Below are 22,066 nucleotides of genomic sequence, written 5' to 3' on the forward strand. Positions count from 1 at the left end.
CTTATTTGGAAAAATGTCAATTCAGCTCCTCTGCCCATTTTTTAATATGGTTGTTTGGGTTTTTGTTGTTAAGTTGTATGAGTTCTTTATATATTTTGGATATTAACCCATTATCAGATATATTATTTGCAAATATCTTCTCCCATTTGGCAGGTTGTCCCCTGATTTTGTCGATGGTTTCCTTTGCTATACAGAAGCTTTTTAGTTTTCTATAATCCCACTTGTTTATGTTTGCTTTTGCTTCCTTTGCCTGAAGAGACACATCTAGAAAGATATTGCTAAGACCAATGTCAAAGAGTGTACTGCCTATGTTTTCTTCTAGGAGTTTTATGGTTTCAGGTCTTACATTCAAGTCTTTAATCCATTTTGAGTTAATTTTTGTGTACTGTGTGAGGTAGTGGTCATTTCATTTTTTTTCATATGGCTGTCCTGTGCTTACTTTTTAATCTGAAATTCAGGATACAGTGTACATCCTTTCAGCGGAGTTTCATCATTTTTACTCTGTTGGTGTGGATCAAATGCATTCTCCTAGCCCTGTTTAAAACTATTTAAAACCTTGCACGGGACCTTCAAAGAGCTATAGGGCATAGGTTCTCTGTTAGGAAATCACACGTTCTTTATTTTTCCTTCCTAAATACACTTTTCTTTAGAAACCAAACAAATCGTACCCATTTTAAACAGACTTTCAGAGGGAGGAGAGCAGCCATCTCTTACTCTAAGGGGTTGAATAAAACTCCTGAATATTTTAACACTAAAGCCATTTAATAATGTTATCATTTTGATGCAGGCCCTATCTAAATAGAATGTTACGACTATCCTTTTAAAATGATGAAAACAAAAAAATTTAATCTTTCACTAAAATTCTGTATACTTCTTCCAGCTGTCATTGCCTGTTTTCCACAGTAGATGGTCATGTTCCTAACTGGATAGTTTTATCCCCAACAAGCGGGAATCTCAGTATATTCAGGCTCTCTATTTAATTTAGTAGATTAGTCCTTGCAGCTGTACCCAGAGGTACATTTAGAATATTTATCCTTTAATAGAAATAGATGGTGGTGTCATTGTCTTTAAGAGATTACAAATGTGTAAACCATAATAGGTCTGAAAAGATAGAGAGGAAAAAATGAGGCCACAACCATTCCGGGCGTTTAAATCTGATGCAAATCCCAGTATGCCCTATCTTCAGAGCAGTCCATTGTAAACAAGCTGTCCTATAGTCGCAGAGCCTGTTCTGTGTTGAATAGGAAACTGAAATGATCAATAAATATCTGCCTTTGCAGTAAACTGGACTCTAATGCAAGGTCCTCTTAGTTTGATGAGGCCTCAGCTTTTCAGACAAAAAGCTTCATGAGTTTCAAAGGGATTCTCTGTCTCCATACTTCTCACCCATCTACCCCAAGCCTCTTCTTCTCAAGGTAAAATCAGCTGGGTTTCAGGGAGCCCTGAATACACTTCCTGGACCGGTGGGGCTCACGCGCATTCTTACTCTCCTCTCCCCTGGGTCACTCACACTGTTTCTCCCTGTTGCTCATCCTCTGTGAGTTACAAAATAAATGCTTACCGTATGTGTCTGCAGCTACACATCCACACAAGCAAACTGTGCGTGCGTGAGCGCATGTGTAAAATCTTCAGAGAAGCGAGGCTGCTCCTGGCTTTTGCGGAGCCCCTGGCATGGGGATTGGAATGACAGACTTCCCTGCGGTGACGAAAGGGAGCTCTTTTCCACATCTGGTCCCAGAGAAATGCTTTTCAGGGCCACTCACTAGGAGTCGGGTCAAGTTCTAAAGCAGGTGGCAGCGGTAGAATGGTCGGCAATGGCACACGGCAAGGGGGTCCATCCATTTTTCACGGACTTGTATCCTTCCACAGGTTCAACCTTTGGGACTGAAGACCAGCCGGCTCTGAAGGTAGCTCTGCCTTCCAAAGACACACCCAAAGGGGCTGCCCGGGGGGCCCCTCCAGCATCCTCCAGTGTGACAACACCTCGCAGGAGTTTGCTTCCGGCGCCAAAATCCGCGACCACCCCGGCTGGTAAGACTTGCGCCGTGGAGAAGCTCCGCCGAGGAGAGCCTCTTCTGCGTGAAAGTCTTTTGAAAGTCCTTGGGTAAATCAGTTGTTTAGGTGGGATGACAGATGAGTTTCAGATGGCATTTTAAATTAATAATAGTAATACTACCACAATTTTCAAGGCCCTTTCATATAGTCCTATGTTTAAATTCTCACAACTCCCTCTCACTCTTCTCTGTGACTGCTAACCCATCAGATCACAGTTTTCATTGCAAAAAGAAAAGAAAAGGATCAAGCTGTTTTAGGCAAATTTGGTTCAGGGAAGCAGGCGCTGATGAAATCATTGGAAGGCCGGTAGGAGCGAGCTGCAGACTGTGGCCCCGGGAGTGAGTCCCCGATCGCTGGGGGAAACTGCTGCCTCTACAGGGATTCAGGGGCTCCATCCCCCTCCCGGTCCCAGGCCCGCACCACCCATGCTGGGATGCAGGGATCGGCAGCTACCGCAGAAAGGCTTGTTCCCGAGCTCACGCCGTGCCTGCTCTATCCAGACCAGCAAAGCCGGTGCCCCGAGCCCTGCGCCTCCACACCCAGGAAGCTAGTGAGGGACCCAGGGGGGGTGTGACAGAGGAAGGTACCTGTCAGCAGCCGAAGCAGCCCGGTGCGGCCCCCGCCCCGCCTTCTCCTCCCAGATCGCAAACGTGCACGTTGGCCCGCGGGCTGTCCGAGCACGCGGCATGGCACGTGGCTTAGCAGCTTTGCATCTTCCGCGCTGTGGGAAGACACGCTAAGAGGGAGGAGGCTTGGGTGTTGAGCCTGAATCCACAGTAGGTGGCTCACCCCTGTGGCTAGTCATTGCTCCAGGTTATTCTGCGCTCTTATACTCGTGCACCAGTGCATGTACGTGTACACACAGATGGGCTTGCCTGAGCTCCTAGAAGTAAGATTGGATCGTACCCATTTTTCTACATGTTACTTTCCTTACTCAAAGTGTGTCATAGAGCTGCCCTCAAGTCAGTGTCTGGCTCATTTTTCCGTGGCTGCCTGGTGTGGATATACCACGACCGATTGAACCGTCCCCCCACGGGGGGACGCTCGCTTTGTAACTGGCGTTTGCCGCTGTGAGCAGTGCTGCGGTGGCGTTCTTTCCACAGGACTGATGCCCAGCAGTGGGATGGCTGTGTTTGATGCATTAATAGATATGATTAAATTCCTTTTCAAAGAGGCTTCACATTTCCACCCATATCCCTGGCTAAGAATAGACAGCATTTTTAAAACTTTTTGTCCATTTGGTGGGAGTAAAATACTCTCTCATTGTTATTTTAAATTTGCATTTCCCTGACCACTTGCCCTTCAATGGAGTACCACCTTGTAATCCCCTTCGGTAAGACTTAAACGGACTCGTTTGGTTGTGTTCTTCCTCAGCGGAGGGAAAGCTCCAGGGGACGGTGACTTGTCCGCTTTATTTAGCACAGTATCCCCGCTGCTGCAGTGTCCCCAGTGACTGACACGCAGTGGCCACTTAGCATCTATTTGTTAATGGTTGGATACATCAACGAATCGATGAGTGAATGTCACATGGCCTTTGACTCTTGGTTCCAGTCTAACGGTTTGGCCTTGGTTTAAATAGAAAACAACTAGACAAGCCTACACTGAGTTAAAATACAGTTGTTGAATCAATCCTATAGACCAGGGTTGGTCAAATTTTAGTGCATCAGAATCACCTGAAGTGGTTGTTAAAACACTGATTACTGGGCCTCTTCCTAGCGCCTCATTCAGCAGGTCTGGGGTGGGGCCTGAGAATTTGCATTTCTGATGATGCCCAGGTGGTGCTGCCGATCCCGCTGGGCTAGAGAGCACACTTGTGACACCCACTGTTACAGAAAAATGGACTAGGAATTTGAACAGACGGTTCTTAGAAAAAGAAATGCACGTAGCTCCTGGCCGTATGAAAAGATAATCAGCATTGCTCGTAATAAGAAAAACGTAAAGTAAAACTACAGTAGACCATAGTGTCTTACCTATGAGATGGGCAAACATCCAGATGTTTGAAAACATACACTATCACGAATCTGCAGGAAAAGAGGCATTCTCGTACGTGTACTGGCTGGAGTATAAAATAGCTCAACTCCTCTGAAAGGAGATGGGCAATATCTAATAATAAAATCACATGTGCATTTTTTCTTTGACTTAGCGGTCCCACCTCCAGAAATCTTTCCCGAAGGTAGACTGGCTTCTGCTTTTGCAGAATGCACAAAGTGATTCATTGCAGCGCTATTTGAAATGGCAGAATACTGAAACAACTCAGCTGTCCATCCACAGGGGACCAGCTGAATGGATTGTCATACATCCATGGGATGCAGTACTATACAGCTGTTACGTGGGTGGGGAAATCTCTCTATATGTTACTAGAAGGTGGTTTTCAGGATACATCATTAAGTGATAAAAGCAAGATAGACCTAACCTTTTATCTAAACAACAGGGAAATCATATGTATAATTAAATACATACTTGCTTAAATTAAGAAAAAACAATAGAAGAATAGCCTTTGAAATTTTAAGAAATCTTTAAGGGAAAAGAAGGAATAGGTTGGAATGCGGACAGAAGCTAGACTTTGAGTACACCTCCTTGTGTAGATTTGACCTTGAAGTTACATAAATATCTTACACGATGATAAATTAACATTGAATTTTAAAAGGTGATAGCTGAAAATCAAAAGTATGATTAAACAAATGAAAGTAATTGCATGGCCTGTTGGTGGCATAAACACACAGAGAAGACTTATTCCAAGTGACTTTAAAACAGTAATTTGGTTGTTCCGCCCTAATAGTATGTACTCTGTGTTCAAAAAGAATTGCAAAAAAAATCTTAAACTGTTTTTAGTAATTACATCATTGGTGATAGTGTGGCTTTTGTGATTCCAAATCTGCTGTTATTCTGAATGTGTGTATTACGGGAAAAATAGGATACGGGCATTATGGGATAAAGTATGAACTTATCTGAAATCTATCTTTAAAAAGTATTGCCAGCTCTGTCCACTGAAAAGTTATAAACAGTGACTAGACCAATAGCACTGAGCTCCCCCAGTGCCCAGACTGTGACCTCTCAATACATTTTGCATTACCAGGAGGTAAGGGTCTTTGAAGAAATGGCTGGTTCCAGGTCTAGGGCAGGAACTGTAGACCCCAGAACAGACAGCCAAGAGCAATTCAAAGACTACTACGATTCTGTCAACTCAAGAGTCAGACTGGATAGGCTCCTACTGGCTAAAAGAAAGAGAGAAAGAGAGAAAGAGAGAGAGGGAGAGAGAGGGAGGGAGGGAGGGAGGGAGAGAGGGAAGGAAGGAAGGAAGGAAGGAAGAGATTGAATATCAATAAGATTCATAACTGCAATAGAATAATATTCATCAAATCAAAATATATGTATATCCATGAGGTCATAATGATACAAAATAAAATAAAAACTAGTCACTTTGGGTGATGCTAAGAAACTTTTTTTGAAATTTGGTAAAGAGAGGAAAGAATAAAATATTTTAGCCACTTCTCCTATTCAGTCTGTATCTCATGATAACCAAATAGTTGGTGAGGGGAAATTTCTCTTTTAATGTTTAAAAGCATTCTAGTTAATAAATAAGGTATGATAGAATATCACCTTTTCAAAGCTTTAGTGAATCAGTAGATAAAGGCAATGATCATCAATGGAAAGGGAAAACTAGACGTTACAAACTAATACTGATATACAACATTACATGTGAATTAGTCTTGGGGGAAAAATGAATCCGCTCTAGCCTTTAGATTTACTAATTTACTAGAAGTAGAAAGGACAAAGAAGCATATTAAATAACACCATGGGAATAAAATCAACCAACCGGACTGAAAAACTATAAAACAAACCATCCAATTTACTCAACAGTAGAAACAACAACAAAAATTGCAAAAAAAAAAAATAAAAAGGCAGATAAACATTCTGGGAGGGGGACAAAGGATATAGAGGGGGAACATGTAGATTATAAAAAACTTAGACTTATCATCCAGTTGCAAAGTATGGATCTTGTTTTGTATCCCAATTCAAACAAACACACCAAAAAAAAATTTTTTTTAAGATAACTGAGGAAATGTGAACCAACATTTTGGCTCTTAGATGACATTAAGAAACTATTATTGCTGTTATTCTGAGTATGATGGTAGTATTTGTGGTTATGTTTTTGTTTCTGTTTAATCGAAGTATAGTTGATTTACAATGTTGTGTTAATTTCAGGTGTACAGCAAAGTGATTCATTTGTACATATACATATATTCTATTCTTTTTCAGATTCTTTTCCTTTATAGGTTATTACAGAGTATTGAGTAGAGTTCCCTGTGCCATACAGTAGGTCCTTGTTGGTTGTCTATTTTATATATAGTAGTGTGTATATGCTAATCCCAAGCTCCTCATTTATCCGTCCCTGTGGGTGTGTTTTTTTAAAAAGCCGTCTTTTAGAAATGCACAAATACGAAGTGATATGCTTTCTGGGATTTGCTTCAGAATAACCCAGGATGGTGGCAAGTGGAGTCAACATGTTACAGAAGATGAAACATGGGTATTGCTTGTTGGTGAAGTTGGGTGATAGACTACATAGTTAACTGGACTAGTCTCTCTGCTTCAGTACATGTTTAAAGTGTTCCACTGAAAACTGTGCAGAGAGAGCGGCTGTTTTAGCTGTTTTAGCGGAGGTAGAGCTAAATGGAAATAAGGTATTTCAGGTGTGAAGAATAGAGGGCAAGGCAGCAACAGTGTTTAAGACCATAAAAATTTCATTATTTTTTCAAATACTTCTGCTCTGTAGAGGATTTTGGAAAGCCATGTGATCTTGATAACAAGAATTCTCTTCCACTTTGTATTACTTTATAAAACACTTTAATGTGCTAAATATGATTTGGTCCTCACAGAAACCTAGAGTGGTAGGCGAGGAAAGTATTATTTTGCAGATGGGAAATCAAGATTCAGAGGTGAAATGACTTGCCCCAAGTCATGTGGTGGCATCAGGAAATCACATATGTTGTGTCTGTGTCCTGTGCTTTTTCCACAATAGTATAAATACCCAGCTGTGGAGTATAAGAATTCCATCTGCGGTCCCCCATTACCATTAGATTTCACATGTGTGAACTGGGGACGGTGGTAAACAGAAATGGTACACAGGATTTCTGCCTCAGGCCAGGCTCTCCTCGAGACGACTTGGTTAGAATTCGGTTGGTGATGCCATGAAAAATAGCTGTTAACCAGAGGGAGGAGAGGGGAAGGAATGATACTGTGTGAGGAGGGATTGCGCCTTCATGGGGGGTAAGGGATGTTCCCAGCAGAGAAAGGGTCACCGTGATGTTACCAGTTTCCACGCTGAGTGCTCAGAAAGTACTTGTGACTTGGGCAGGTTGTTACATAATGAAGCAATAGACCAGTTCCTGAGGACAAGTGAGAGTCCTGCCTTTTCCCGTGTCCTAGAACAGGCTCCAGCAGATGCTCAGAGACTCCCACCTGTTTCCCATCCCTTATGCAACTGCCCTGAGGTCAGCTTCTTAGGCTCTGATGGCAAATTACACAGGCCTCGCCCGGTAGAAACAGTTGGCAGCTGCCCCCAGTCACGTCTCCCTTTTCCTTCTCTCTCCCCCAGTTTTTCCTCTCTGTAACTGTGAACTCTGCCAGCCTTGCTCTGTTACTTGCAGCCTCCTTCTCCAGGGTCTGCGGGGGGTGGGAGTGGGGTCAGAGGGGGCAGCCCCAGACCCTGGAGGACTGGGTGAGACAGGCAGTGGACAGAGCTCCCGAGTCTTAGTCCAGATCTGCTCGGAAACCTATTTCAATGATGCCCTAAGGCTCTGTGTTTGATTTTTCCAAAGACATAAAACTTCTTAGACATTTTCCCATTATTGACATGAGGAGGTGCTAGGGTGTTTGTTTTTTTTAAGATTTATTTTTTGGATGTGGACCATTTTTAAAGCCTTTATTGAATTTGTTACGATATTGCTTCTGTTTTTTGTTTTGGTTTTTTGGCCGCAAGACATGTGGGATCTTAGCCCTCCGACCAGGGATTGAACCTGCACCCGCTGCATTGGAAGGCACTGGACTGCCAGGGATGTCCCAAGCGTGTTTTAGAACGAGGATTAAGCACCACCATTTACTAGACGGAGGACCCCAGACCAGCTGCTGTGTAGACTATGGCTGTGACCCCTGTGACATGTAGTTATCAGGGGGAAGGCACGGATTGGGAAAATGAAGCAGAAAGCTCCCTTGAGAGATTTCAGGACATTCTCTTCTAACTTTCATCCCACTCCAACACCTAATTTAACAACGATTATAAAATTGTGGTTAAAAGATAAATTTTATTACTGAATTTTAGGTTTGCATTTATTCCACTGGAATGAATTTTTCATTTAAATAAAATCTAGTTCCTAATACCAAATCAGCTTTCACATCGCCTTGTTCTGTCATCAAGCTAATTAAAAAGCAGAAGGCAGGCATGCAAATTACAGTTAAATTCCAAATAATTGTATTTCTTGGGACTGTGAGGCGTTTGGGTTATTTTAATTACCTAGGTTAACACCAACCCTCGTTTTAACGCATGCTGTCGGAAACATTTCTAAACTGTGATGCTTTGCTTTTTTCCCTTGGTGATTCCAGGTGACTTGGATTCAAGAATAATTAGAACAGTCCTTAACCTTGAGGGGCTCAAAATAAGGTAAACAGATTTGTACGCTGATAATTAGAGTGAGAGCAAGAGATCTATAATCTTATCAGCTGGCTGCCAGTTAATTCTAGCAGACCAGGAATTCATAGTAAGATGGATTAAGAAACAAATGACCTGAAGAAGTTTAAATTAAATATAACAGGCTTTTAAAATTATTTAATCACTTTCTATTTATTACTTATTTAATCATTTTCTAAGGTATGTATTATGTTTTCACTTTCTGATTTCAGAAAAGATACAAGGCAGCATGTAGTAAAGGGCACAGAATAACAGAGATACAAGGATAAAAACCCAAATAATAAAAAAGAGAAGAGCCTGATAAAACTGGGCTCAGAGCTTCCTGACTGCAAGGGCAAAAGAAGAAACACAATCAGGGGAAAAAAAAAAAAAAGTGTGTGCCACTTTATCAGAAGAGAGAAACTTATTTTTTTGCACAAATGTGTAAAATTTTAACTCTGTGAATTAAAAAAAATTATGTTGAACAACATAATGGACAATAATTTTAATTGTATAGTTTAAACATATCTTTTCTGATAGGAAAATAATTAGATAATATTTTAAAATTTTGGAATAGGGAAGGCCTTTCTAAACATGATGTGAAACGTGGAAACCTTTAAAAAATGATAGATTTAACTACCTACAAAATTTAAATTGTCTGCAAGAAAGGACATCCTAGAGGTAAGAAGGATGATAAACTGAATGAAAATGCTTCAACAAACTGTTATTATGAAAATCAATAGAAAAAGTACAATTTCATTTGAAAAATAGGTAAAATATATGAACGGGTGACTTATACAATAGAAGTACAAAGAGGTCAATGGCCATAAACATATGAAAAGATGTTCGAATTCACTAATGACTAAATACGTTCAGTTTTTCTTAATACGATGCCATCTTTTTCATATTGGATTAGAAAAAATAAAAAGGTTTATTACAGCCGGTGTTGGTAAGAACGTGGCAAAAAAACACTCTTGTAGCATTAGTGGGAATGTAAATTGGTACAGTCTTTTGGAGGGCAGTTTGTTAATGTCTATGAAAATTTAACTAACGTGTAATCCAGTATTTCTACATCTGGGACTCTCTTTTACAAAAATACTTGCTCAAGCAGCAATGATCTATGTATAGGAACATTCTTTGCAACACTGATTATAATACTAAACAATCAGAAACAATCTAAATAGCCATCAGTATGGAAATATTTAAATAGGTTACAGTATATATCCATTCAATAGACTCTTATTTAGTTATTGAAAAGATTGAGCTAGATCGATATGAATTATTCAGAAACTGTCCATAATATATTGTTAAAGCAAGAAAAGCTGTAGAACATGATCCGATTTTTTCAAAACCCGAAATGAAAATAAATCTTTTTTTAATGTATACCTTTTTGTATATTTATAGAAAAAAGGTGGAAAGTATCATTTAAATAGTTAATAGCTATTATCAGTGTGGTGTCCAATTGGAGAAAAATTGTGATTAGGAAAAAGAACTTTCATTTTTATGTTTTGTGTTCTTTCTGTAGTTAGAATTTTTCCAAATGTTTCAGTTTTTACAATGAAATACATAAAAACAACTCAGTAAAAAATAGGATAATAAGTTGCTCCCAGAAAAATGCATGAAGAATATAGAAAAAAAAGAAACAATAAAATATCTCATAATCTCAGTCCATGAATAGCTACTAATAATATATATTGGCATATTTCCTTTCACTCTTGATGCTTTATAGATGCTTCTGTATCTTGCTTTTTCACTTAACATTATATCCTAAGCATTTTCCAATGTCATGATAAACGTGAAAATTTAACTTTTAGTCCTGTCGTAATAACTTCATATTGATTTACCCCAATTTGTAGGACTGTTTATCCCTTGTTCAGCATTTAGGTTGTTTTCAATGTTTCATTACCACAAAACAAGGAATTGCAATAAGCTTATTTGCAAAAACATATTTTGCTGGGGTTGTCCAGACTACCCTCAGGCTTGATGATTTCCCTAGAAGTACTCACAGGACTCAGAAGTTGTTATATTCATCATTACAATTTGTGAAAGTGGAAGAATCCAGAGTAAAAAGTCAAAGGAAGAAAGCTCATGGGGTGAAGTTCAGAGAGAACCAGACACCAGCTCCCAAGGGTCCCCTCCCAGTGGAGTCACACAGGTGTGCTTAATTCCTTCAGCAACAATACGCAACAGCACATCACCTGAGTCTGGTTGTCCAGGGTTTTTATTATGGGTCAGTTACATTGGCATATAGCACCTGCTGGACTGTCTAGGCAAACTGGTACCATGTGACCCAAGACCTCAGGTAGGCAGAACACTTTCCTCAGTCGGAACATGCCAAAAGCTCAGCTCCCAGGAGCTGGCCAAAGGCCGGTCATGAAAACAAGCCCTTCTTGGGAACGGGCAGGGCTTGAGCAATGCAGTGTGTTTTTATGATGGATTCCTAAAAGCAGAAATATGGAGTCACATTGAAATATGGCTTTACAAATAACGCAGACATATTTTGACTGTAGCTATTTCATATAGCCATAAATCAACTAAATCAAGGAAACAATATTAAATGAGTTGTTCGGAGAGATATTTTACTGGAGCTAAAGTAGTATAATCTAGGAGTACCTCCTTTATGAAATTTAACTCTATGATCGAGAGTTTAGAGCACCCTTAGAAGGAAATGATTGGCCTGTGTTTTCGGCTGTCCCTCTAAAGTAAGAGTTGTCTTAGTTCAGTTTATGATGGCAAACAAGTCAATATTAATTTGTCTTAAGTGTAATATTCTACGTTAGATAATTGGAAGGATGCTTAAATGTTTTTAGATATCAGGAATATAAATAACAAAACTATTTTGTTCAGGTCTTTTCCTTTTTTCTTTTCGTCTTTTCAAAGATATATTTACTGAGCATTCTCTATGTACCATGCAGTATGCTTGGGGATTTCTATATTCTACCTAATTTAGCTCTAGAGGAAACTGGGGTTTAGAGAAATTAAGTAAACCCCCCCTTCCACCCAGGGTCATACAGCTTCTATGCAGCAGAACGTAAATCAACCTAGATCTGTCTGACTTTAAAAGGTATATATACCTAACCTTTGTGCTGTGCTGCTTACGGATTCTTACACAGATGGAGGCCAGTTAATTACATTTTATTGAAATAACTATCATTGAAAAATGCAGCTTAGAGGTTGAATCTTCTCTCTGGGACAATGCTAGTTACTGCACATACAGCGCCCAGAACCCCTATAATAATTCTGTATTCTGTCCATGCCCCTCTTTCCCCAGGTTGCCAGACACAGGTTGAGAACTAATGCACTGTGCTAAGCATGATCCACTCCTATAATATCATCTTCCTGTAAGTTAATAATGATCGTTGCCTTCTTACTTATTTATTTATTTATTTGGCCACACCCCTCGGCTTGTGGGATTTTAGTTCCCCGACCAGGGATTGAACCTGTGCCCCCTGCAGTGGAAGCGCAGAGTCCTAACTACTGGACCGCCAGGGAATTCCCTTTATTTATTTATTTATTTTTTCATTGCCTTCTTGACGTCAGTGTGACGACAGAGGAAACTGCTGTGGATTTAGTGCTAATGGTTTTAAAAAAAGTACCGGACATCCTTTCTGTGGCTGTGTAAAGGGAAGAATTCTAGAAACGTAACCTTGGTCTTTCGGTGACTCTTTTTCTCAGAATTGTCATGAAAAGTTGTTCTGTTGTTCGTATGTCAAATACAAAATTTCACCAGGGTTTTGATCCATATAATTTTACACAAATAATCAGGCTTTACCGATTGACGTTTCTAACTGGTTTTCAGTTGTTGTAGCAAAAGGGAAAATATTTTCAGTTGAAGTATTGATCTGGTGATAGACTACTTCTAGGTCAATACACCTTCTGATACTGTCATGTTGACATGATGTATAACAGAAAATAAAATTCCTTTATTCAGACTAAGCTGTAGAAGGATTTCCCATGGTTATATAGAAGAACAGCTGATGTCTTATTGTTTGGGTTCGTCTCTCCCTAAGGAAAATATTCTCTGGAAATAATGAGGCTGTTATTTTATGGGCTACAGAAACTCCACTTGTATCATAAAACTTAATTTTACTTCTTGAACGGGGGATTATTATTTCTGCATTAAATTCCACAAGTTTAGGTATTTCTGGGCATAATTTAAAAAGACAAATAGCTTGTCGACACCATCAGAATGTGTTCATCGAGCACTTTGAGGTGCAGGCTTCCGGAAACAGCTGCTCTAGCACGTTCTCCCCTGCCTCTCTTCAGTTTGGCCAAGCATCATCTCCCCTCTCTGGGCACATCTTCAATGAAGAGATTGAGTAGGAGCTTGCTGAAATAAAATATTCTGCTCTAGGAAAGGATAGAACAGGTAAAGGGATCACTTTGCCACTGGAATCTTGGGTCTGGATGGTTTGGGAGGTCCTCCTTACCATAGCAGATGCTCTTTTAACATAAACAGCTCTAAGAGCCTATCATTTTTCTGACAGTGAGGGAATCATGGCACCTCACAATGTGGAAGCCCACGTTGACCCAGGATTGGGACCTGAAGGAGGCAAGTTCAAAGCAATTAGGCTGTGCTGGGCTTTTCAGTGCAGATGGTGTTATCACTTGGTGTTGGCTGTGTTCTCCCTGAGGCTGGGTCCCCATGGCTAGCCCAACTTTAGCTCATCTGTCATTGTGAAGCCAACAGGGGAACCTGCAATGGGTTGGGGATAGAGGAGATTAGAGGAGAGTAGAAGTGTTAGAAAGAACTTTTGTGGGAGAAAAATCGATACATTTGAGACCCATTCCTTTGCATGAGGTCATAGAGACAGGAAAACATGGCGGGATGATGGATGGAGTGACTGTCCATTTCATCGTTCAGAGGGTGGCATTCGTGGGTGTGCTGGAAGGCCTGTTTGCTGTTCCTTCTGGCCAGCAGTGGGGAGGTTCCTCGTGGTGGCCAGGAGGCGCTGTGAGTCACACGCTGTGACCCCAGGGTCCAGCTCAGTCACCCCGGCGAGTGACGGCCATCCGTTCATTCCTCGGATGTTACAGGGCGCCTTCTTTGAGTTGAGCTCCGTGCTGGATGCTTGGGGAAAACATGACGGATGAGACAGAAACAGTCTCTGTTGCTACAGAGCCCATGGTGTAACAGGAGGGAGGAACATAAAACTTGTACTTACACACGTAATTATTTAACTACAGTTATGCTGAGTGCACCGTGGAGGCGTATCATACAGACCTACTGTAGTGCGCAAAAAGCACGCAGGCAGAGACCTAACGGGTCAGTCGAAGTTGCCAGGCAGCAATGGTGGGGAACAGCATTTCGTGCCGGTGAACACATGGATTCCCTCTTTGTAAATCTTAGAGGTTCCCAAGCTTCCCTCCCCTTAAAATCTTGGGCTAGGGCTGCTAAAAACTAGACTCCTTATTAATTTTAAAATAAACACCCTCCTTTCCCCTCCCGTCCCTTTTATGGAGAAACTTGCAAGCTGTGAAGTGGTAAAAAGACAGACAGCGTGAAAAAAACGTACAGAAAATTTACAGCTGCTTCATCAGTCTCTGATTTTCCTGGTGAGTCCATCCTGGCCTTAATCATTACACAAACATTGCCCTTTAAGCAGTTCATTGGGACAGTTTGATTTTTGTGTGTGTGTGTGTGTGGACACTTGAGTTTAAAGCTCTGATACCCTCATCCTCTCTTGCCAGTTTAGTGGCCTAGAGGGCTATTTAACAATTATCATTGAAATGCCACAAGATGATCCAAGTAAGGGACAGGATACTTTTCCCTTTCTCTGCTATGCCTTTCAAATTCTTTCACGGAAACAACGGCACAGATAATATTTTGGATAATTTGGGAAGCACTGGGGGACATGCTCAGTGTACCAGAGAGAATTTATAAAATGCCATGACTCTCCTTGCTATTAAGCCCCCTGCAGGCTGGTGTGAAACCTTTTATTGTGTGGTGGCCCCTCCAAAGTAAGGCACAAAACCCTAGCTCTCACTTAAGAGTATATGCACGTATTGCACCTCAAAGGTTACACACCTGGTATTTTGTCCACTCTGCTTGTCAGCCTTGAAGAGCTATGGGAGCTGGTCCAGAAGTAATTAATGCAAATGGTCCTGGAGAGCCGGTTTTCCATTGTGATTTCTGACATTTATATGCTTCAGAACTCTGCCTCCTGTACTATAAATGCATTGTTATGCAAAGTGCTACCATGATGTAGCCCCATCTCTTAGCCTGATGATCATGGAACTTTTAATTACATGTCAGTGTTTAAAACTTTCCAGTTCGTTCCAGGTTTATATGTTTTACTAGCTACCTTACACTGATGAAATACCAAACACTAATTACTGTCTTCGGGCAGGGATGGGGGGAGCTAGAATAAATGCAAATATAATAAGAAAGAGACAAATGCCAGCCATCCCTTTTCTAAGATAAGTGGCAAAGAATAACACATTTCTTGGACATTACGGAGTCTTCGTATTGTCCATCTTTAACCCATCAATCAGCATATTTGTGTTGAGAACTGCTTTGGGCCCCAAAGCAGCCTCACTGATAGGAGTCTAAAGCTCATGCTGAAAATGAGAAGCCTGCACACGACCACCAGACACAGGACCCTGAAATACAGAGTCCCCCAGCCTAGAAGTAGCTCTGATTGTTGAACAGTCCACATGGCAGGTAGATGGGGAATGAATGAAAGCCGAATGCCTCACTCATTAAGTATATGCAGCTTTAAGTAATGTGACAGTACCATGCTGTATATCCGAGCTGGGACAATGGGATAAATATTAAACCGGCCAAACAGGTGTGATGGTTCATTGATGAGCAACTAAAATAATAGCTAGCGTTTATTGAGTACTTACTGTATGCTTAGTTATACCCACCATTTCATTTCATCCTTACTTAAAAACCTTATGATGGGTAGGTACTATTCTTAAGACTATTTTGTGGATTAGAGAGATCAAGTAGTTTTCCCAGGATAACAAAACGAGGAGATTTACGGGTTGGGTGTAAGCCCCGGCATCCAGCTGCAAAGCCCGTACTTGCACCCGGGGCCGGTGCCCTTTTTGTAGCCGTGACAGTGATGGGCCCCTTCACACAGCTGCTGTGACCAACATCACCCAGCAGAGAACCCACCTGCTTGGGCTGCCAGCATGCGGTGCTTCTGTGCCCATGACCTGGGAAAATATAACAACAAGGTTACAGGACCCTTTTCTTATTCATTGGCTACATCTTTTTAGGTTTAAAAAAACAAAGACACCTTGGACATATTTCTGTCTCCACATGATTTTTGTTCCAATGAGTGGAATAACTTTATTAGTAAGCCACTGTTAACTGAGAGTTTCTACCACATAGACTTTGGATGGCAGAGGAAACAGGGAATGAGCTTTGAAGTTAGACCCACCAATGGCTGGGTGACTTTAATTCAGTTACTTGACTTCTCTAACCTTCGATTCCTTATTGGAAAAAGAAGAATGTGTAATTCTTGTCAACCTGATTCAGTAATGACTTAATACACTAGCACTGCACTTATAATCCATAGGTTCTAAACAAATATTTATAATAATTAAGTTAATATTGTTAATAAGTACCATGTTTGCATGCTTAATAAGTGCCTGGCATTATGCTAAGCATTTTTAATATTTGCCTGGTGCAGTTGGAGATCGTAGAGGGCTAGAGACCAGGAAGGTGGGACTCGAGCAACCCCTCACGTCTCCTACCCCACCCCGCTGCCCCTGAACGTGCTGTACCTTTGCACATGATCCCATGCCTGTGTGTCCTGTCCTTCGTGGTGATTGTCCTGCGTAGTTCACACGTCAGCTCAAACATAACATTCTTCGGTGAAACCCTACCTGACCCTTCCTCTGAGCTCCCTGAGAAATCTTTATCCAGACCTCTGGGCTGGCACCTGATGCATTATCTTGTCACTACTTACTTACATGTCCCACTAGTTGGTGAATTTCTGGACATAAGGATTTTGTCTTTCACCTTGGACTCTCCAACAGCTAATACCCCATCAAGTACGGTGGACCCACCCAATAAATACATGATGAACGAATGAATAAGGGAATGCTTTGGATTTTTCAGGGAATGAATAGTTCAGAAAATAAGAAAGGGATGATGCAGCCTTTGGAATAAAACTACAGGGAACTAACGTGTGGGCACTTATTTAATACTAAGTAGACCGTATTTATATGGGGAAAATGTTAGCTGTGAAAAGCACAATTTTATTGTGTTCTTGGATTAATGGTGAAAGTAAATTATTGGATGGAATGAGACAGATAATCCCAGACCATTTCTTTCATGTGGGCTCTTACCTAACTAAACCTGCCACAGTGAATAAAGCCCCGGTATCTATTTGGGTAGTTTCAAAAATACAAAGTACTTTTTGCACCACGACTTACTTATTCACATTTTCTCAGTGCCTAATAGATGACGCAGTGTCTTGATTCCCCAGAACTGGATTATTTTCCTCTCACAGATCCATCATATGCGGAGCTTTACTTACTTTTTCTTCAAAGAGTGTGTAAGGTGATTTCTCATTACTCACTTAGGATGTGCCTGTTTATTAGGTGGGGAGAGAGAGGTACTGCAGAAGAATTGAAAAAGAGAAAGAAAATAAGAAGAGGTTTCAAAATGTCAGGAATTTACCTAATCTCAAGGTTGACTTCATTTTCCACAGAGGAAGAACATGATTAGTTAGTAATGATAACCAACTCTATTTATTTACAAATATTTACTGAGTGGGCGATTTTCATGTGATGCATTGTCTAATGGGGAACATGGACAGGTAAAGGGCTTTCAACCTATAGTGCAATAAGGTTGTTGCCACAGAGCATATTAGCAGCATCCAGAGACCTCTAGGTTGAGGTCTGGAGGATGAGTTGGAGCAGAGTTCACTGGAGAGAAGAGAAGGTAGGAGGTGGTGCGCAGTTCTGCAAGAGAAGTGACAGTGATCTGAATTAAGGAGTTGCAGCGACTACGAAAAAAAGAGGTGGACTAAATTTAAGAGAGATACAAGATGTATGTTTCATAGGATTTGGCATTTTATTGCATATAAGAAGTAAGAATGAGGGAGGAGATAAGGATGCGATCAAGCTTACGGGCTCAGGCAAAAGACACATCTACCGAGACAGAGAAAATAGGACTGAGAGGAAGTTTTGTTAGGTGACAGAGAGTTCAGTGTTGGGAGTACTGAGTGTCATGTGCACCAGGAGAGATCCAAAAAGAGATATTTATATATAGGTTGTATATATAAATATACACGCACAAATAATAGGAGTTCCATAAAAACAAAACAGAGAAATCAGAGGGGAGGAAATTATCAAAGCCACCTTTCAAGAAAATTTCCCAGAACTGTAGGACTAGAAGAGCCTGCCAAATGCCCAGCATAATGAATGAAAAAAGACCCACACAAGGCACACCGCGAAATTTCACAACACTGGGGGAAAAAAGAGGTACCAAGAGAGTAAACAGATCACATACAAAAGGTTAAAATTTAGAGTGGCATCAGACTTTTCAGTAGCAAACCTGGAAGCTAAAAGAGAAATGCCTTCACAGTTCTGGGGGAAATGATTGCCACGTCGGAATTCTGTATGAAGGCAAACAGTCAACTGTAAGAAGAAATTTTCAGCCATGGAAGATGTCAAATAATTTATTTCTCATGTACATTTCTCTGGAAACTCAGAAAAAAAAGTACTCTACCAAAATAAGGAAGCAGACCAAGAAAAAGGAATACGTGAGAGGTCCAGAGAAAAGGGATCCAGTATGGGAAAGAGACAAAGGTATTTCACGGAATGATGACGAAGGGAGATTCTGGGATGACAGCTGCACAACAGTGTAAGAAGTTATGAGTCCAGAAGAAAATGGAGAATTGAAGCCTTCAGGGAAACAAAAATGAAACCTTTTACATAATTGTGAGAGGAGAGTTGTGACTGATAAAGAGTTCTGGGGAGAATTAGCAAAATGCATAGATATAAACAATCTAAACGAACAACAACCAAGGCAACTATTAAATCCAGGGAAAACAAAAAGTCATACAAGTAAGGAAATTGCTCAGTTGTGAATAATATTAATGTAATTGTAACAAAATGAACAATGAATTTTGACTTAAACAAAAATTATCGTACACCTGTATCGAAGAGGGAGGTAGTACCTATAGAGAGCTTATAGAGAGAAAATTTGTCATTTTCTGCAGTAGAGAGCTATTAAAATGTCTAAAACGTAAGTATCAAGAACTAGCAGTATATGGGACATCCCTGGTGGCGCACTGGTTAATAATCCACCTGCCAATGCAGGGAACACAGGTTTGATCCCTTGTGTGGGAAGATCCCACATGCTGTGGAGTAACTGGGCCCGTGCGCCACAACTACTAAGCCTGCACTCTAGAGCCCGCGAGCCACAACTACTGAGCCCGTGTGCCGCAACTACTGAAATCCACACGCCTAGAGCCTGTGCTCCACAACAAGAGAAGCCACCGCAACGAGAAACCCACGCACTGCAACGAAGAGTAGCCCCCGTTCGCCGCAGCTAGAGAAAGCCCGCACGCGGCAAAGAAGACCCAATGCAGCCAAAAATAAATAAATAAAATAAATAAACTTATTTTTAAAAAAGAACTAGCAGTATAGACATGTTACTTACATGTATGGAGATAAATACTAGGAAAAACAGCTTAAAAAGTTGAACGTGATGATTATGAATTGGGCATATGGAGGGTGGGACAAGATACTGCTATTTTTTGTTTTGCCATGTGGAATAATCTTTTGAAAAGGTACAGATGTAGAACTATGATTTTTAAAAAATAGGTTAAAAAAAAGAATGCAAAAGATGAAAACAATAGGAGAATTGCTGGACTGGGTTGTGGCCGCAGTTACGGCTATCGACTGTAAACTTGGCGCCTCCATCTGTGTTGTCGTGTGCTCAGCTGGACTAGGGGAGGGTGACAGCTGGGTTAAGGGAGGGTTGGATTCTGCAGACGGTTGTGACCAAGTGGTTCTGCTGCCTCTGTGATATTAGAGCAAGAGTGTAGACAAGAGGATAGTAGAGGTGAAGGACCCTGGGGGCAACTTCAGGTTGGATAAGAAAGGAGGCAAAGATAGGAGGAGCCTGGCAGTTTGGGGTAAAGGGGTTTGTTGTCTAGATTCATGAACTGATGGAGTGGCCGTAACACAGCTGGAGGATAGAAGGTTGTGCTCAGAAGGTGCGGTGTGTGATTTTCAGAGGTGAAGTTCTAGGTAATGACACGGTCCAGGGTGATACCCAGGTGTCCTGATTAAAGGTGCCTGGCAAGAGTAGCACATGTCTAAGTCCTGAAAGGCCGGGATGTCAGATGGGTTATGCAGGGGTCATCGAAGTTTACCCGGGTGATGGCAGGACCTGGGGTAAGAGGAAGGCCACGCCCAAGGGTAAGTGAGGGACGGTAACTATGATGTAGGTGACGGCAGGGAGCAGTGTTACAACACATCAGCCAGAAGTCTGGAACCTCAAAGGAAAAGGAGTTTTACACGAGCATGGGGCCTTCAGGTTCCGCTGCGGTATTGGATAGTTTGAAAGAAATCTCCTGACTTGAAGATAAGTTGGATGAGGAGGATGAGGACCGTTTGAGAAGCTTGCTCTGAAAGATTAAGGATGGCCTTGGGAAGAGGGAGGTTATTTACCAAAGGAGTAAGTAGTTGCACACAGTGTAGACTGAGTGAAAGAGAGGAACGCTGGGGCCAGGGATGGAGAGAATGCTGGGATTTATTGGCTCCAGCTTTAGAAAACAAACGGCTTGAGCATTCCCTGGTCTCCTGGTCGCAGCCCCAAATAGAAGGCCTTCAGCATCTGTGTTCCCCTGCTCCATCCCCGCTCTCTGCTCCCAGCATTCTCCCCCGTACACCCTCCTGCTTCCCTTTACACCTTCCTATGGAGTCAGACTCACCTGGGTTCATTGTGTTTCGTACTGCAGGCAGGCAGTAGGGCTCATTACGTCCAGGACTCACCGAGGCCTTCGTGGGGCAGTGAAATGCGAGCTGACATGAGGGCAGGAAGGCACAAGATTAGATCTTGCTCGGCCACCTGCTAGTAAATGGGGACATGTGACTACCTCCACACCTTCAGTTTCTTCATTTACAAAGTAATAACACCAATAATAGTACCAACAGAGACGAGAGTGGCTTAAGTGAGGTGATATACATAAAAGCAACTGCAGGGTGCTGCGTGGCATTTATAAATGCTTGTGATAATAAACACACTCCTTGAAATATGACTTCCGTGACAGCTCTCACCTTCTCTTTCACTGGGACAGTGCTTGGTGCCTACTTGGTGCTTAATAATGAATGAATAAGAATATACTTGGGGGATTATAAAGCTTTTAAACAGATATAATATTTTCCCCCCAAACCCACTTACTTCTTCATTCTTTTATCCTTACCTTTTCATAACAATCTTCAGAATTAAATCATCCCTGCTCTTATCCCAGGAAATAATTAGGTCTCTGTTGTGAGTCTGATTTTTTTGTAGGTCTCTATTTGAGGACAGAGACCTCCTTTATTTTACTTTAAATTTCCAGCTACAAGGTCTGCCCTCACGCGTGCAATAAATGGAGTTGAAGTGGAATGAACCTTAAATAGGTTAAATCCAGCATTTTCTCGAATGTATTCAGATTGTTCCCTCATTAACTCCATTCTCCACCAACATCAGATATTCCTGTTGGTTTTTTTTGAAGCAGCTAAAACCTGTTTCCTTCTTTTATCCCTGCAAGCCCTCCTGAATCCTCTCTTACGCACTCTCTCTCTCATTTATACCTACCTCATCCAGGTTCCTCTTTTATTTGATGTATTCGTATCTAGATAACATTTCCTTTCTTCATCCTATTCAACCCCTATAAATCTTCCCTTGAAATGTCCCCTCATTCTGTTTGTCTCGTAAGTGACATCAGAATCCCTACTTCCTGATTACATCATTCATTTTTTCCTAATCACCTCCTGCAGTTCCATTGCCTGATGATCATAACACTCATTGTTGCCACGTTTACCTTTCATTTTTCTTCTTGCTCCCCTTCATCTTCCTAACATGGCTTTTCATGTTGTCTGGGTGGGGTCTGTAGGGCTGGGGGAAGAATTAGCCCCGTTACCTGTGCTTTCACAGGTGGATGGAGTGAGAAGGTTAGACGGTTGGGGGATAAAGTCAGTTATTGTGCATATTTCTTTATCCTTTTTTTCTTATCTTTTCTTACTTCTACCAAGATTGATTTGCAGGGATTTGTGGCCTATTGTGGGTGAGGTTAAGAGCCTCTGCAAATTCCCTTTGATTTTTTTTTTGATGTGCATATTTCTTTTTATGAAAAAAAGTATATAGCATTCTTCTAACCGTTATCTTAA

General features: G+C 41.3%; 1 protein-coding gene across 9 annotated transcripts in view; it reads left to right on the forward strand.

Annotated features, from left to right (window-relative positions):
* The window catches only part of MTUS2 (microtubule associated scaffold protein 2), a 543,384-nt gene that overhangs the window by 358,782 nt on the left and 162,536 nt on the right, over positions 1-22,066 (forward strand). For all 9 annotated transcript variants that reach the window (XM_028497246.2, XM_024125858.3, XM_028497249.2 and 6 more), the window contains one exon: positions 1,870-2,031. In XM_028497246.2, coding sequence (XP_028353047.1) covers positions 1,870-2,031 — 162 coding nt within the window. The remainder of the gene's footprint in view (positions 1-1,869; positions 2,032-22,066) is intronic.

The sequence above is a fragment of the Physeter macrocephalus genome, chromosome 13 (assembly GCF_002837175.3).
Source record: "Physeter macrocephalus isolate SW-GA chromosome 13, ASM283717v5, whole genome shotgun sequence".
NCBI classification, from domain to species: Eukaryota; Metazoa; Chordata; class Mammalia; order Artiodactyla; family Physeteridae; genus Physeter; species Physeter macrocephalus.